Source organism: Rattus norvegicus, chromosome 4 (assembly GCF_036323735.1).
Source record: "Rattus norvegicus strain BN/NHsdMcwi chromosome 4, GRCr8, whole genome shotgun sequence".
In the NCBI taxonomy this organism is placed as follows: domain Eukaryota; kingdom Metazoa; phylum Chordata; class Mammalia; order Rodentia; family Muridae; genus Rattus; species Rattus norvegicus.
In genome coordinates, this window is record NC_086022.1 from 154459240 (window position 1) to 154478182 (window position 18943).

Here is an 18943-nt window from a genome sequence, read left to right on the forward strand (position 1 = left end):
CACTGAGGAGTACATAGAACATGCAGCAGGAGGAGAGGACACTTCTGGGTACTACATTAACCTGAAATTCTGTGGTGAAACCAACCTTTACCTAAAAATTGAAAAGTGAGGCAATATATGTTTAATTCAGTATATATTTAGAAAATAATGTTATGTATGTTTTCTAGTGATTTGAAAATAAATAAAAAATTATAAATCAATTAAACATGATATTTGGGGCCTAAAAAGTCAGCTCAGTAGGTAAAGCACTGCTGCACCAGTCTGAGGATCTGATCCCCAGCACCACGTAAAAAGCTGGGTGTGTGTGGCCCATACATATACAGCCACCAAACTAGATAAGATGGATGAAGCAAAGAAGTGCAGGCCGACAGGAACCGGATGTAGATCGCTCCTGAGAGACACAGCCAGAATACAGCAAATACATAGGCGAATGCCAGCAGCAAGCCACTGAACTGAGATCCCCAGATCCAACGGATCCCCGTTGAAGGAATCAGAGAAAGAACTGAAAGAGCTTGAAGGGGCTCGAGACCCCATATGAACAACAATGCCAACCAACCAGAGCTTCCAGGGACTGAGCCACTACCCAAAGACTATATACATGGACTGACCCTGGGCTCCAACCTCATAGGTGGCAATGAATAGCCTAGTAAGAGCACCAGTGGAAGGGGAAGGCCTTGGTCCTGCCAAGACTGAACCCCCAGTGAACGTGATTGTTGGGGGGAGGGTGGTAATGGGGGGATTTTGGGGAGGGGAAGCACGTAAAGAGGAGGGGAAGGGGTTAGGGGGATATTGGCCCGGAAGGGGAATAACAATCGAAATGTAAATAAGAAATACTCAAGTTAATAAAGATAAAAAAAAAGCTGGGTGTGGTTGTGTGTGCTTATAATTTCAGAGCTGGGAAGGGAGAGGCGGGAGGGAGAGGCTGGAGGATCCCCAAGGCTCACGGTCAGTCAGTCAGTCAGTCAGTCAGTCAGTTAGTTTACCTAAACTAGTGAGCTCCAGGCCAGCAACAGACACTGAATGAAAAATAGGAAAGCCGAAAGCTTGTGAAGAATGACATGTGAGAATAATGTCTGGTCCATGTGTGTGTGTGCCCATGCACCCATGCACCCACGCACACGCATACACATACACAGTACCTGGAACCATGTCCTTATCCCCAGACACTTACCATCCAGACAGGGAAGTGTGCCTGGGCCACAGCTTAAACAAGACCTACCTGCTCCTGAGTCATCTTCTGCAGCTCATTCTCCCAAGCTGCCTGTTCACCATCTGCATTATAGGAAGCTGGTGGAGTGAGTCCACGGAGGATTAAGGGGTCTCGGTCATGGCAGAGGGCTGTCAGGTGTCCAATATACAACTTTAACTTGCTTCTATTTTGGTCAAGTTCTAAAAGGGGCTGGATGATCTGAGGTAAGAAAAAAGGAAAGTCAAGGTTAATCTGAAATGAAAAGATTAAATATCTCTTGTGCCCCCAAACTAAGATGAAGCTCTCAGAACTACTGCAATGTTCATAATTATAGAGACAAACGGTTTCACAGTGTTGTTTTCCAGGAAGTTAGGAAGGACTATGGCTGAGTATATCAATACCATACGGAGAACTCTGCACTGAGGCAGGAGACTGAGACAGGACGTGTGTGTGTGTGTGTGTGTGTGTGTGTGTGTGTGTGTGTGTGTGTGTGTGTGTGTGTGTGCGCGTGCATACATTTTAAAGTATGAATTATATTTTATATTATGTTGTATGTGTGCCTGCTGTAGCCTGTGTGGGAGTCAAAGGACAACCTGTGGGAGTCAATTATTTTCTTTCACTGTGTGAGTTCTGGGGATTGAACTCAGGTCTTCAGACTCGGTGATATCTTTACTGCCAAGTCATTTTGCCAGTCCAGACTAGCTTGTTTGTACAGAGATGTTGTTTCTTTTCTTTTTTTTTTTTTTTGGTTCTTTTTTTTTTGGAGCTGGGGACCGAACCCAGGGCCTTGCGCTTCCTAGGTAAGCGCTCTACCACTGAGCTAAATCCCCAACCCCTCGAGATGTTGTTTCTGATGTCCAAAGCCTCCAGTGACCCTACAAGTGCGCCGTGCACTTCTTTTCAAGAGGCTGCTAGAGAAAACTGCTCATCTGAAAGCCTGGGCCACAAACTTCACATGGTCTTCTACCTCCTAGAATGGAAGAAAAATTCAGTCCCTGGAGAAGGTGCGTGTTGTTCTTGGCTTAGACGTATGATGAGAGAACTCATTACTAAATCTGTCTCATCCTGGCTGAGTTCCCTTCATTCATTTCTCAGAGGGTATCTGATATTCTTTCTCTGCACAGTGACTAGTAGGTCTTTGCATAACATCAAGTACCTGACTCACAGCCAAGGCCCGAAATCCTCACTTGTAGCATTGGCTCTGTGTTTTTCTTAAGAGACCTGCTGTAAATTTCTCTCCTATCTGGTTCTTTCTGTCCTATCTGAATAACTATTCCCCGGATTCTCTTTGGGAGTATATTGACTGATGGATTCTGTTTCATGTTTCATGTGACAGCTCTGGGGACAAAACTCTGGCCAGGCATTGGCAGTGAGGTCACAGTCCAAGGTGATCAAAAAGAGCCAGTCCAAGTTTTGCATTCCAGTATGTGGCTAGAGCAGCCGTGGGAGCTGCTAGGCCTTGACAGTTCCCAGGTCAGACACCCCAGAAACTTGTACCTGCTGCATGCCACTAGCCTGACATTTTTCTATTACAAGACACCTGTATACTATCTCATGTATAAGGGATTAGATCATCTTCAACTAGAAAGAAACACCAACTTCTTTATGAATCCCACAATCTTTACCTCAAGTTTAGGATAATATAAAACAAAAGTGGGATCTGGATAGACAAATTACAGAAAAGTCAGTCAGTTTGGCATCACTCTAGTTTACACAGACACAGACACACGCAGACATCCACAGACAAACACGGACAGACATAGACAAATAGACAGACAGACAGACACACACACACACGCACACACACGCGCACACACACACACGCGCACACACACACACATACACACACACACACAGGTCAGCAGGTGTGGTAACAGTTCTGTAAGAGCATTTTCTATATATGAGAGACAGATAAAAAGATCCAATCAAAGAAGGAAAAGGTGTTGAATCAAAGCAGATGGTTACAAAGTGAAGGATTCAGACAGTTCTTTACAAACAACACTAACTCCTCAGAAAAGATGGTTTCATTTCTGAGCCCTGATGCATACTCACCATGGAAAGAGTGAACATTACAAGAGGCTGGCACAGTGGTGTACTACTGCCAATACCAGCGCTCGGGAGTCTAAAGGAGGAAGATCTTGAGTCTTTGCTAGTCAGTCTTATGTCAGTTTGACACAAGATTAAGGAGGGAACCTTAGTGGAGAAGATGCCTCCATAAGAAGTAGTTGGAGAGCATTTTCTCAATTAATGATTGGTGGAAGAGGGCCATTCCGTTGTCATCCTTCCTGGGTTCTCTTTTATCTTTTCATGCTACATCAGTGATATTGCATATAATTTCTACTGCTTCAGTGGACCTTTTGCATATTTGTTTGGGGCAGGTCTGTTGACCTCGCTTGTGGCCCGGCTGAGCAGGGCCTTCAGAGATGCCAGGAGAGACCAAGCAGCGGCCATGCTGGGGCCACACAGTTCCACAGAGGTCCTTTCCCTGGGGCTCAGCTGAGTCACCACAGAATGGAAAACACCATCAATCTCAGTTTAGAATCAGCAGATAACACAATCACTGGGCACGGAATTTAGCATCCTAAATTCACCAACTATTCTGTTAGACGTTTTCTGGTGGCAGATCCTGGTGGATTCTGCCACCTGAACAACAGCCCCCGGCTTACATCTTGTCTGCCTGCTCCTACAGTCCAAAAGAAGTCCCCTCCGCCTGCCTTCCCTCTCCTCTCTCCCTGGGTTTGCTAAGAAAGCAAGCTGAGCAAGCCATGGGTCCATAAACAGGTGGGCAGTGCCTCTTGGTGCTTCTCCATCAGCTTCTGCCTTGTTGGAGCTCCTATCTTGACTGACTTCAGTGACAGTAGTGTGAAGTGTAAGCTGAGAAATCCTCTTCCTCCCCCAACTTATTTTGCCCACAGTGTTTTGTTGCGGCAATAGACAACCTAACAAGGACAGTGAGTTTGCAGCAGTGTGACCCTGTCTCAAAAATAAATGAATGCTTTTCCTGTCCTCCCTTCTACTTTTACATCCCTATTCCCCATACCACTTGAGTTCATACCCAAGGAAAAACATGATGATACATACACGTACACAATATAATACACACACACACACACACACACACACACACACACATATATACATATATAGTCATACATAGCTATATAATTTAAATAGGACAAAACTTAAAAATGACCTTTTGGTCATAACAAATATACCCTGAAACGTTCATTTTTAAATTTTCTCCTATTTAAATGTGGGTGTTTTCACCATTCCATGGTTACCTAATTTTATAGAGTGTGTCTATGTGTGGTGCTGGTAATTGAACCTAGGGATCATACATATTAGGGAAGTGCCCTATCACTGCGCTAGGTTCTTAGTTTTTAATATAAAATTTGGGAAAGGGCCTTGCTATGATAAACAAGTTGGCTGTGAACTTGTGGTCTCCCTGCTTCAGCCTCAGAAGTAGCTGTGATAATGTTTGTATAACTAGACCCAGTTCTGTAGTTACAAACATTAAGGAAAATAAGTTACAACAGGAGAAAAATTTTCATTCTAGCTGTGAGTTGTTTCTTCATAAGAGGATTTGTTATAACAGATTCTGTAGCTAACTGGCTTCAGGGGCCAGCGTTTGACTGCACTAGGACGGTGATTAGAAGGTGTTTGCTTTAACTTCATTTCTATTTAGCTAAGATAACTAGTGAGTTTTAAAAGACTGAGAAACTATATATTTTTCAGAGTAGAGAGTGAAGGAAGATTCTACAATACTCTATGTGTATGGTTCATTACCTATGAGTTCTAAACATACAGGTCACTTGACACTTCAATACCAGGATAGAACAAACAGAAACACTTCCTACTCCATCACACCCATCCAATTATGACAGCCTATTTTTTCTCTTCTTACTCTACTCCTGGGGATATTTGTTTGTTTGGTTTGCTTTATCTTGAGATAGGGACTTCTTCTGAAGGCAAGTTGAAGAGATGCCATGCAGGATCCATAAATATTGTCATCTGTCCATACACAGCTTCAGTACATTATGATCCTTGAAGCTGAAGGTGTGATCCCCCTGCTTCATCTTCTTGAAGCTGGGATTATAGGTCAGAACCACTAAACCTGGTTCTCCTGATCTAAGAGTAGGTTAGTTGGTTATAACACTCTGAGAAGCTATCCATGTCCTTATCACAAAGATCAGATGAAAAGGTGCTAAAAATTATTTAGAAACAAAAGTATTTGCTCTTGGGGAGCTAAAATCCCATTGTTTGCAAGATGTTTTTTTAAAAGTTACATTTATTTCTTTGTGTGTTTGTGTCATGGTGAGCATGCACAGGCCAGAGGACAACTTGAGTGGATTGGGCCCTGGGAACTGAACTTCCATCAGCAGGCTCGGTGGAAAGTGCCTTTACCTGCTGAACCATTTCTGCTTTCAGAAAACTGATATTTGGTGCCCAGTACCCATTTTAGGTAGCTTACAACTGCCTGTAATTCCAACTCAGTGGACCTGATGTCCTGTCCTGGCCACCACCAGAAGAGACACCTGTAAAACACACACACACACACACACACGCACGCACGCACGCACGCACGCACGCACGCACGCACGCACGCACGCACGCACGCACGCACGCACGCACGCACGCACGCACACACACACACACCCTTTCAAAGTTCCTATACATGTGTCAGCTACTCTCAGTCTTCCTAGAAAATTAGTTTTCCATCTACCAAGAGTCTTCTGTAGGTGCTTACAATTCTGAATCAGCCCTGTGTTCTTCTTTACTCACTGACATCTACAGAGGCAGGTTTGCTGTTCACACATTAACTGTATAAATATTAATGGGCAGTTTTGATTCTTTGTTGAGTTACTGCCCACTGCCTTTCAAAGTAGAATGTAGCAGGAAAGTCCCACTATTAATTGACTGACTAATGTTCACCTGTCTTACTGGCATTCTCTAATAGAGGCCTAGCAGAGAGAGGGGGAGGCCGCAGAAAAACGTTCACCACTTCTACATTTCTTCTAATTGAAAAGAAATTTTAGTTGAATATTTTAGTTGACCAGGGAGAGCAAAGACAGAGTGTTCAATTCTTTGCAAAGTTGTCAAGCTAAATATTACATTCTCACTTAAAGCACCTCACTTATGAAAGAGTTCTTTAAAAATATAGAAAAACTCTACAGTATTTTTATTACATCAATCAGGTATACTGCCTATCAAATCATAATTAATGAAAAGAAAAAATTAACTCAGTTTAGCACTTTGTGAATGTCCTGAGAGGAATGTTGTGTTCTAAGCAATGGGAAGACGTAGTTCTACTGCATATTAAAAGGACTTATGAGATTAAGTAAGCGATGTTTTGGGTATACATAATAGTTGAATTGTATAATAAATTTATTCTTGTTTTAGCCTTTAATTTTGAAACTGATGGCGAGAATCCTTGAATTGCTAAATAAATTATTTGCCTTGGTTGAGATTTAGTCTGACTTAGTCTTCAAATATGTTTATGAAATCTAAGCTTTTTGTTTTAGTCCGCTGGGATGTAGCCTTTGAGACAGTGAGCCTTGCTGTCTGAAGGACAAGCCAAATGGTGACTAGATTCCCACACGTTTGGTGTCACAGTCACCCCTCGCTAATCCTACCAGAAAACAAGAGGAGGTAGAGTACCTCATTCCCCTCATCTTTCACAAGAAATATATAGGATAGATTATGCCAGCAAGTTCTAGACTGCACTGGCTTAGCTGGAAGGATGGAACGGCCATGTTCATTTAAAGTATGCCAATAAACACCTAACACTTCAAAAACAAAAACAAGGAGTAAAGGCTAAGGCAGAAGCGGTTAAAGCAAGAGCATCCAGAGCTGAGCCCCGCCCTCCTCTCACAGCTCTCTCCATCTGTCTGGCCAGCTCTCTCGGATTACACTGTGACCATTATGCATATATTTTCCACAACACACTAAAAACATCTCCCAGGAACACTTAGGTTATGAGATAAATCCTTTGTTTCAACTTGACAGCTTACTTCATAAAAGAAGAGAAATTCCTAAAATGTTACCCATATTACGGTGTTGACAAAGGACTCAGGGTTTTGGCTCTGTACTACACAGGATCTGCATCCTCGGGATCTTTGGGATGACCTCTTATCACCACATTAATTAACAAGAGATACCTGACCATTGCCATCTGTTTAATAAAGTTTTTGGACCAGAAAGTCACTGGGCCTGTCACCCTCTCTGCAGAGAGGGGAGATGAGGGGGGACACTGAGCATGCAGGGAAAAATAGTGCAAATCCCTTGGTAAAGATGGACAAATGTGTGAGCAAAAAAAAAAAAATCTTTTTTTTTTTTTTTTTTTTTTTTTGGAGAAACCGTCTTACTATGTAGCTCTGTCTGTCTTGGAACTCACTATGTAGACCAGACTGTCCTCAGATCCACCTGTCTTTACTTCCTAAGTACTGGGATTAAAGGCGTGTGCCACCACACCCAGTGATTAGAAATATTATCACTAATAAATACCTGGCTCTAAAAGGAGAAACTTCTCTGAAGATCTAGGATATAAGGGCTGGTTAAAATGTAAGCTTGCCTATGAAAGCTGCAAAAGATTTTAAAGTATGAAGAACTATGGTAATCCTTTATGAAGATAAATCATTATTTTTTCTTAGTTTTATAGTTTAGAATTCTGCTGTGAGCTTTCCCCCAAGACAGCATCATCACTGCAGAAAGGGAGCCAAATGTACCCTGTTTCCTGACGTTGGACTCAACCTTGACAGGAGGTGGGGATGTGGTTGGGATGTAATCATGCATCCTCACCACACAGCCACTTCCTGCATTCTGGTTATTTCCTGCATGCAGTTTAAAGTGATGGCACCTACTGAGGTAAAGTGCTTTACCTACTGAGTCATCTCACTAGCTTTAATCCACTTCACAGTAGCAGTCTACCCAGATTCTTTTCTCAGAAAGAATACGTTTGGCTCTGTGAAACTCACTGGGGCAGTTAATGTTGAATGCCAAGTTGAAAAGATCTACAATCACTGGGAGGCAGCCTTTGGGCACACCTGTACGGATTATCTAGCTTAGGTTGGTCTGCTCATGTCTCTGAGGGGTTATCTTGGTGGTTAGGTTAACTGAGGTGGGAAGTCGCACCATCAGTATGGGCAGCACTTATCCTTGGGCTCATGTCCTTGACTGCATCAAAAGGAGAAAGCTGGGAAACATGAACACGCGCACTGTTCACTGCGTCCTGAGCGCACATGTCAAAGAGAAGCTTCCAGCTTCTGAACCAGGCCTGACTCAGAACTGTGAGTTTTTCTTCTTTAAGTTGCTTGGTCAGGGTATTTTATCACAGCAGCAACAACTAACCAGATACCTTGTAGTCTAAAAGTTCTAAATGACCTGCTCAAATATGTGCACTATACGACTCTGAAGCACTCTTGGTCTTTCTTAAAAGAGTCTCATGTAATCCAAGCTGGCTTTGAATTTACTATGTACCGGAAGATGGCCTTGAACTTGTAGATCTTCTTACTTCTAACTCCCAAAAATTGAGATTTCAGGCATGCCCTATTAAACTTACAATTACTTACTATTACTTTTTATTAAAGTTGAGCAATTCTTTAAAAATATTATTTGGAAACCCAAAATGATCCCTGGCCTGATGTCACATGACCCAGGTGGGCAGGGCAAGCCTGAAATGACCCCGATCAGGTACCAAGGATCACCCAGGCCTAGATCAACCCCAACATCTACACCATCTATGAGCTGCTCAAGTGCATGAAGGGACTGGTCCTACAGATCCAATGCTGCAGGATCCCCATGACACAGAGGAGTCCCAGTGAGATCCAGTACTGATAGAGTAGTGGAAGCCGAGGGCTCGAACCAGAGCAGTGACCCACTGCAATGAACATAAGTAAAGAAGTGTAGACAAAAGATATACTGTGAGACACACCGTGACATAACACACAAATATGTGACAGCTTCCACAATAGGAAGTTGCAAAGGCGGAGAGTTGGTACAAAGGGACAGGGCGATGAGGGGAGGATTGGGGTGCATGATGTGAAGTTCATAAAAAAAAATCATAAAAAGTTTATTCATAGTCTCATTCATATCCCCCCCCCCCACCATGCGCTAGGTGATGAATGTGGAGTTTAGAGAACAACTTGCAGGAATCTGTTCTCTTTTTATAGTATAGTGGATGGTAAACTCAGGCCCTTAGGTTTGGCAGCAACACTCACTATCCTCTGTGCTGTCCTGGCTTCCTTGTGGGTTTCAGCAGCTATGTGCTTTAAGAGATTCTATGGCTGATGGGAGATAGCAAATTCTGCTTGTGTCATCCACAGGGTCAAGCCTCTCTGCCTTGTCCATTTTACCAAGCATTGGATCTGATAGGCTTCTGTCACATGTCCAGCTATTAAACCATTAGACATCCAAATATGCATAATTCCAAAGAATATGGCAAAGCCATTCTAAGGAGAGCATTTTGAGTTCAGTGTTATGCAAGTGGCATACATGAAGGGTTTCAACTTCTCCTGGTTTGGTTAATATGCTGTCTTACCACTCATACATTTCTGTGAACGAGGACTAAGCATCAGTTTTGTGTGTTACTAAAAGCACACACACTCACTACCAGCACGGGGACTAGAGTGTGAGTGGACTAGAGTGTGAGGGGACTAGAGGCCGGGCTGTTCTCAACAGGAGTCTGATGTGTGCTGGCACATCTTAGAGTCGCGACAACTTGGAGCTCTAGTAAAGCACAGGTGTTTGCTTGGCTGTTTAACCTGTGTGTTCCATGTCAATCACTACACTCATGACATTTTATTAGCTATCCTGGAGCTAAATGAGCTTAGGTGACGCTTTGTAACCTATGAGTTTAAGAAAGAACTGATTTGGATTGGTGTGGTCATTCACACCTGTAATCCTAGCACTCAGGGCACTAAGACTAAGACTAAGCCTGCCAAGAGTCTGAGGCCGGCCTGGTCTACAAATTAAGACCTGGTCACAAAACAAAGAAAACAGAGATTCACTTACTTTGGACATTGCTATAGCAACAGCTGATGTGAAATCCAGCAACTCACAGCCTGTTTAACACAAATAATAGTAGTGTGTGTCTATCTGTTTGTCTCTCCAGAGTCTCACTATGTTGTCTAGGGTAGTCTTGAACTTGTAATCTTCCTGTCTCAAACTCCTAAGTGCTAGAATTCTAGGTCAGAAGCAGGCAAAGCCCTTGCTTGGTGACATCATGCACTAATCACTGGGTATCCACTTTCAGAGGCTACCCTCTGACATGGGGGTTGGAGGTGGGGAGGGAGGGAGGAAGAGAGAAAGGTATGGAGATGGGAAGGAGAGAGACAGAATACAAAGGTGTGTAAGGTGCTGTCTGTGTCACTTAGGTTATATGCTAAAACCTCCAGTTCTTTGTGAAACAGTGCAGAGTGGCTAAGCAATGTAATGCTGTTTCAGAAGAGAAGCTCAAGTTTTGGACACAGACGGACTGGTTGAATTCTAGAACTGGCCATACTCTAGTGGAGAAGCCTACAACACTGGCAAAGAGAGCCTCTGCTTTGTTAGCTTCTCCAATAATCACCAGCAAGGGGTCATTATCTATACAATGGGAACGTTCATGCTGTTCTGTGAGGATTCAAGTACATGTAAAATAAACCCCAGTGCTAGGCTGCACCAGGGACTGGAGAGGAAACAGAGGAAACCAGAAACTGGAAAATTAACAGTTTGTGGACCACATCTAGCACTGCCGCCTGCTTCTGTATGGTTCTGAGTTAAGGATGCTTTGTACATTTTTCTCTTTTGGAGACAGGGTTTTCCTTTCTATGTAGCCCAGGTTGACTTCAAACTCATAAGCCTTGTAAATGCTGGGATTATAGACTTGTGGTCTTTTTCTTTTGCCATTTCCAGTTCTCAAAAAGAAAAATCTAAAGAGTATTTGTTTTGTTTTTTTCTTTTTTCTTTTTTTCCGGAGCTGGGGACCGAACCCAGGGCCTTGCCCTTGCTAGGCAAGCGCTCTACCACTGAGCTAAATCCCCAACCCCTAAGACTATTTGTGATACACAGAAACTATATAAAAGCTAATTTTAGAGTCCATCAAGTTTTATTAATTTATAGCCACACTCAATTGTTTATGTGTTGTTTATGACTGCTTTTAACACTATGACAGAGAAAACAAATATTCTGACAGATAACATGGGATTTGTAAAGCATTTACTATTTAGAAACTTTAGAAAATATTTGTAAATTCATAGGCTGGAGAGGCAGGTCAATGACAAGGAGCCCTGGCTGCCCTTCCAGAGGTCCCTGTTTCAATTCCTAGCACCAACATAGCATCTCACAACTATCTAACTCCAGTCTCAATGGATTTGAGATTCTTCCAGCCTCTGTGGATATGCAGTGCACAAATATATATGCAGACAAAACACCCATACACATAAAAACAAAAATGTCTTAAGAAAATTGCAAATCCTTATAACAGTTCAACCTTAGATAACAAAGAAACTAACATTAGAGAAGAAATTCTTATAACTTCTCAATTAACTAACAATTAATTATTTAAAAAAATCTATTGACAACAGGTATTTATTACCGTTATTGCAGTAATAGTGACTCCATGAGGACTTAGATTTGGCAACATCATAAAAAGAAATGTCTGAAGTACAATCCTTACTGATGCTTATTATGATTCAGTTGAAATATCAAGAAGAACAGTAATGAGCTTGTAAGGTAAAACTTAAAGTCACTGAACACAGGAACTGAGAAAGATGATGGGCCTATCTTCCTTCCTCGTGGAGTGGAAGGATTAATACAGTACAAATGATCTTACCAAAGGCAACCTACAGATGTAGTGCCATCCCTATCGAAATTCTAACCCAAGTCTTCATAGACCTTGAAAGGGTAATTTTAGCTTCATATGAAAACACAAAACCCAGGATAGCTAAAACAATTCTGAATAATAAAGGAACCACTGGGGACATTGTCATCCCCGATTTCAAGGTATATGACAGAGCTGTAGTACTAAAAACAGAGTGGTACTGGCACAAATTAGACATGTTAATGGAATTGAACAGAAGACCCAGACAGAAATCCACACATGTTTTTAAATAATGAGGCCACAAATACACACTGGCAAAAAAGATAGGATCTTCAACAAATAGTATTGGTCAAACTGGATGGCTGCATGTAAAAGAATTCAAATAGATCCACACTTACCACTCTGCACAAAACTCAATTCCAATGGATCAATGACTTCGATTTAAAACTAGACACTAAAACTAGAAGATAATGTTGGGGAATAGCCTTGAACTCATTGGCACAGGAAAAGACTATCTGAACAGAACACCAATAGTGCTGGCACTAAGATCAACAATGAATAAATGGGACTTCATGGAACTGAGAAGCTTCTAGAAGGCAAAGAACATGTCGATCAGACATGTAGGCAGTCTACAGAATGGGATTTTTAAAAAACAAAACAAAACAAACTAACTCTACATCCTAGAGGACTAATATCCAAAAAATATAAAGAACTACACAAACAAACAAAAAAACTAGGTATCAAAAAAAAAATCCAATGTAAAAATGGGCTACAGATCTAAACAGAGAATTCTGAACTGATGAAATTCAAGTGGCCAAAAAACACTTAAAGAAATGGTCTTAGCCATTCTGACTGGTGTGAGGTGGAATGTCAGGGCCGTTTTGATTTGAATTTCCCTGATGACTAAGGATGCTGAACATTTCTTTAGGTGCTTTGTGGCCATTTGATATTTATTCTTCAGCTGAGAATTCTTAGTTTAGCTCTGTACCCAATTTTTAAATGGGGTTATTTGAGTTTCTGGTGTCTAACTTCTTGAGTTCTTTGTATATATTGGATATTAACCCTCTATTGGATGTAGGATTGGTAAAGATCTTTCACCAATCTGTTGGTTGTCATTTTGTCCTAATGACAGTGTCCTTTGCCTTATAGAAGCGTTGCAATTTTATGAGGTCCCTTTTGCCTATTGTGGATCTTAGAGGATAAGACATTGGTGTTCTGTTCAGGAAATTTTCCCCTGTGCCCAGGCTCTTCCCCATTTTCTCTTCTATTAGTTTCAGTGTATTTGGTTTTATGTGGAGGTCCTTGATCCACTTGGACTTGAGCTTTGTACAAGGCGATAAGAATGGATGGATTTGCATTCTTCTACATGCTGACCTCTGGTTGAACCAGCACCATTTGTTGAAAATGCTATCTTTTTCCCACTGGATGGTTTTAGCTCCTTTGTCAAAGATCAAGTGACCATAGGTGTGTGGGTTCATTTGTGGGTCTTCAATTCTATTCCATTGATCTACCTCCCTGCCTCTGTACCAATACCATACAGTTTTTATCACTATTGTCTGTAATACTGTGTGAGGTCAGGGATAGTGATTCCTCCAGAAGTTCTTTTATTGTTGAGGATAGTTTTTGCTATTCTGGGTTTTTTTTTATTCCAAATGAATTTGCAAGTTGCTCTTTTTAACTCTATGAAGAATTGAGTTGGAATTTTGATGAGGACTGCATTGAATCTGTAGATTGCTTTTTGCAAAATGGCCATTTTTACCATATTAATCCTGCCAATCTATGAGCATGGGAGATCTTTCCATCTTCTGAGATCTCCTTCAATTTCTTTCTTCAGAGACTTGACATTTTTGTCATACAGATCTTTCACTTGTTGGTTAGAGTCACACCGAGGTATTTTATGTTGTTTGTGACTATTGTGAAGGGTATAATTTTCCTAATTTCTTTCTCATCCTATTTATCCTTTGAGTAGAGGAAGGCTACTGATTTGTTGGAGCTGATTTTATACCCCGACACTCTGCTGAAGGTGTCTATTAGGTTTAGTAGTTCTCTGGTGGAGTTCTGGGGGTTACTTAAGTATACTATCATATCATCTGTAAATAGTGATATTTTGATTTCTTCCTTTCCCATTTGTATCCCTTTGACCTCCTTTTGTTGTTTAATTGCTCTGGCTAGGACCTCGAGTACTATATTGAATAGGTAGGGAGAGAGTGGGCAGTCTTGTCTAGTCCCTGATTTTAGTGGGATTGCTTTAAGTTTCTCTTCATTTAGTTTGATGTTGGCTATTGGTTTGCTGTATATGGCTTTTACTATGTTTAGGTATGGGCTGTAGATAATTGTAGTCCCCAGTGATATTTTGACTCCACTCCATTAGAGATCCACGTAAGAAGAAGTACCCCAGAAAACAAAGATAATACCTGTTTACTGGGGCTGGACAGAAAGTTCAGTGGTTAAGAGCAGCTGCTGCTTTTCCAGAGAACCTGAGTTCAGTTTCTAGCACCCACATAGAGGCTCACAACTCTTTTCAGCTCCAATTCTAGGGCAGGCATCTGATACCTTCTGCCCTCCTTTGGCACAGGGCACACACAATGTATACATACAGGCAAAATGCTGACAGTTAAAAGAAAGAAAATACATTTTAAAACAAATTAATATTTAGTGCTGTCTTATGTTACCATATTTTGGTATGTGTTGTACAGCAAAGAAAATGGCTACTGATGTATAGCAGTATGGATGGTGAACTCTTGTAGAAAAGGCATTAACTGTATTATGCCATTTATGCTTCTATGCCTTTGCAAACACTATCCGTGACTTGTGTAAGGTCATATTTGTCTCGCAGATGTCTACTGCTCCTTTAAGAGTTACCTCAAATATCATAGTCCAGTTTAACTATTGAGTCTCTACTGAGATTTCCCATGGTAATTTGTAAAATTTTTCTTGTAGAAAATCTTTTTTTGTAGTGTTTAATGGTCTTGAAACATTTATTTACTCCCCATGAACCTGGTATAGTTATACAGAATATGACTAGGAAATATTTATGGATTAATTTTACTTCTCACTTCAATCAGTTTTAAACCAGAATAATGAAAGCTTTAGGCCACATATACTACTTGAATTCGTCTATGTTTGACTGAGGACTCAGGTGTAAACAGCAAAGGCGTGTGTGGAGTGTGGTTGTTAAAACATGAAATACCATGCTAGACAGCCCGAGTCAATTCCAGGAGGACAAAACAATATGAATAGTAGATTTTAAAATACTGACCAACCAACAAGATGATGAGTGAAGTTAAGATATTTTCATTTGATATCCAGAGTGCCAAATGCAAAATCTGAGTAACTTATTTCACAGTCACAGGAACAGGAGCTAAAGACCATTCTGTTTGCCAACTCCTCCTCATACCCAAAGTCTGTGATTCCAGTCTTGAAATCTAGGAATAGCCACAGTTGACCATCTTTCAATGGAGTCTTGTTAACAAGTGTTTTGCCTTAAAATCTGAATTTTCACTGAAAGAATGAGCCATCTGTTTTGAATATTTTCTAGACTAAGCCTCTATTTGTACACTGCTTTGATCTCTTGGCATAATGGGGAAGCGGTGATGCGGTCCAGCTCCACCTCAGTCAACTGCGCTCGTTTAATTCATCCCACAAACTCGGACTGCCAGGCCCGGCTGGAGACCTGGTCTCATCCTAGCGCTGGGAAGAGGGATACATCATAGGGGAGGGGCTCTTCTGCTTCGGTTGATAAGATGGTTCTGTGTCCAAGAAAATGTTCATTTAACCACATATACCTAAGAACCCTACCAGAGAGATGTATAAAAATAACTGTGGGGAGTCAAGGACAAGTTAACAGAAGTAGTGCCACAGAGCCCTGCTTAACAAAACTGCTGTTGAAGGTCCAGATAAGACAGACATCCACTAATAGCCCTCCATAGCATCACCTAAAAAAACAATGTCACATGATAGCAAGTGCAGGCCTGTCTTTCACAGCATCAAAGGGGCTGTACAGAATGATAACCTCAGGAGTTGAGTCCTGAACTTAATATGCAGTGTGTTAGGAAATGTACTAAGTCTTGGACAGCTCACCCAGGGCGCTTACATACACGTGGTATCAGATTAGATAGCAACTTCTTAGGGTGTGGGGAGAAACAAGAGTATTGAAAACAGTGGTTACTCTTGCATAAAAGTAAGCAAAATACATGCAAACCTCGTGTGTGTGTGTGTGTGTGTGTGTGTGTGTGTGTGTGTGTGTGTGTGTGTGTGTGTATGGGAGGAGGTGTTGAATCCAGGGCCACTGAGACACATCGCAAACTGCTCCTATTTTCATTCAGTAAGAACCTGTGAGTTTGGTAGGGCGCGATATTTTCAGATGACTGTGAAAACCAGGTAGGATGTGAAGGGTCTCATTGTACACAATGCTGAAGATAGCTGGCTGTTTAGGAAAGTGCCCGAATCATAAATAATATCAGGAAGAGTAGACAAGTGCTTTGTTAGTTGGATACTCCTCATCATGATATGAACCCATGGATCTGAGTGCATATGCTTTAGTGATTCTTAAATGCTGTCATTTCTAACAAGTAAATCAAATGAGGGAAAGGACTCCCCCCCCAGTCACATACAGGGAACCTCAAGAATGTAGGGTGTACCTGTGAACCACAGTATAGAGGGGTGAAGACGTTTTTAATGATTTGTTGCTATTGCATAAATATTCTCTTTAGTCAGAAAACTCCAGAAGTGGAGGAAAAAATCTTTTGTGGGGTGGGTGTTTCTTGGAGGTAACTGGGCAGGGCATGATGTCTGTTCTGTAGATAACCTACCCAGTACCTTCAGGACAGAGCAGTGGAGCTGCTAAGCTAGTGCTGAGCTCTCTAGGGATGCATCGATGCTCAGAAAGATTTTCAATTTTATGATTAAGTTTCAGTGATGAAAAAACTGGTTACCAGGCCTAGTTTTATGGGTGATCAGAAGAATGCATTTTATAATAGGACACAGGAGACCCACAAGGACCACTCACAAGCTGTGTAACTATTGTCACCAATGCTATACTTACTGCTACTTCTCAGCACTCCCTGCGTTCCTGGCAAAGGGTAACATGAATAGAATAAGTGAGGACATTTAATCTTCACAGTATCCCTCAATGCGATGTAGTCATTCTTTCATTAATTTAGGTTATATACAAAGTCATGGGTTTCATCTTAGCATCTTCATAAGCACACATCATACTCTGCTCTCATTTGTCCCCCTCCCTGAAGTTCCTAATTCTCCCACCAGTTAGTTTCCTATTGTATTTCTCACCTCCCTGAAGAGCCCTTCCTTCTCAGGCCTCTCTAGGATAGCACACAGTGAATTATGACTTAGCACAGAGGCTGTAACGCTTAAAGATGCTAAGTGACTTGTAGCAGTTACAGAGGTGCTGAGGGGCCAGTGCAGGTCTAAAGGCAAAGCTCTTTCTTCCACACCATGAGAACTATGTACAAACCTTGTAAGAGACACTAAACAAAGATGCTTTTTTCAGTTTCATGGATGAGATGTAGTCTTTCATTAGAGAAAAAAAAAAAAAAAAGCAGGACGTATAGGTGCATTACCGTACAAATGTCACACAATGACATCTCAAGAAAAAAATAGCACCACTGGACATTGATACAGCAAAATAACCGAGACTGTATCAAGAATAGCATCAATTCCTTTTCTCCCCTGTTTTCTATCTTCCTGCTGCAAAAGCCACTGTGTTTTCTCATACACAAGAAGCCCCACAGCAGTTCATCCAGCCCAGGTCACTTGTGACAGAGAGGAGAGGAGTATCTAGGAGGAATGATAAGGCCCCTTCCTTTCTTGTCTCCTGGAGACATGGAATAAAGGAGCTGAAGACATTGCAAGATGGAAAGACTGTCTACGCTCACGGACTGGCAAAGCTAATACTATAAAAATGATCCACAGATTTAACATAACCCCCGTCAAATTACCAACCATATTCTTCACAGAACCAGAAAAAAATCCACTAAAATTCACATGGAAACACAAAAGGTTCAGAATAGCAAAGCAAACCTGAACAGCACGAACAGTAAGAGAGGTGTAACACCAGACACCATTAGAGTCCACAGAAACTGCACGATACTGGCACAGAACGCCTGATTAATGGAATGAAGAATCCAGAAAAAAACACACAGCTAATATCATACAGTATTCAAGGAAGGAATACAAAAGACACATTTTTCAACAAATAATGCCGAATTAACTGGATATGTACATGCAGAGGAATAAAAACTAGATCTTCATCTCTTTCCCTGCACAAAAATCAATTAAAAATAAACCAGGGATCTTAATGCAAGACCTGAGATTTCCACATGAAGATGAGAGTGTGGGTGCTACACAGAAGGGGACAGAATAATCACAGGAGGCAGAGGGAGGGAGGGGCCTGCGAGGGAGAGAGGAGGGGGAGGGAGAAAAGGGGGGTGGGGATAGGATCAGGTACTGGAAAGGACAGAAGTACTGAGGGTCAGAAAATCGAATAAAAATATGTAGCAGTGGGGGATGGATAACTAAGGATAGCCACTAGAAATCCCCAGACACCAAGGAAGTAAGAGTTCCCAGGACCCAACGGGGAGTGCTTTAGCTGAAATATGCAACAAAGGGGAGACAGAACCTGTAGAGACTACCTCCAGTAGATAGGCACACCCTCCCAGTTGAGGTATGGGGCCACCGACCCATATTAAAATTGTTAACCCAGAAATAGTCCTGTCCAAAGGAAAGACAGGAACAAAAAATTGGAAAAGACTGAAGGAAAGGCCATCCAGAGACCTAGGGTGATCATCCCACCTGCAGGAAACCCCCTACCCCACCTCCCACCGCACACACACAATTGCTGATGCCAAGAAACGCTTGCTGTCAGGAGTCTGACATGAAGTTCTGCCAGCACCTGACCAATACTGATGCAGATACTCATAGCCAAACATTGGACTGAG

The 18943-nt window shown here is 41.7% G+C and overlaps 1 protein-coding gene across 12 annotated transcripts in view; it reads right to left on the minus strand.

The window, feature by feature from the left end:
• Nucleotides 1-18943, minus strand: part of Erc1 (ELKS/RAB6-interacting/CAST family member 1) — a 292052-nt gene that overhangs the window by 23304 nt on the left and 249805 nt on the right. For 7 of the 12 annotated variants that reach the window (NR_172210.1, NM_001394884.1, NM_001394883.1 and 4 more), the window contains one exon: nucleotides 1220-1408. Coding sequence is in view for 6 of the 12 variants with exons in the window: in NM_001394884.1 (NP_001381813.1) it covers nucleotides 1220-1408 (189 nt within the window). In the remaining 6 variants the exon portion in view is untranslated. Of the gene's footprint in view, nucleotides 1-1219; nucleotides 1409-18943 lie in introns of those variants that run through there. The other 5 variants (XM_063285649.1, XM_063285647.1, XM_063285648.1 and 2 more) reach the window with 1 other exon arrangement.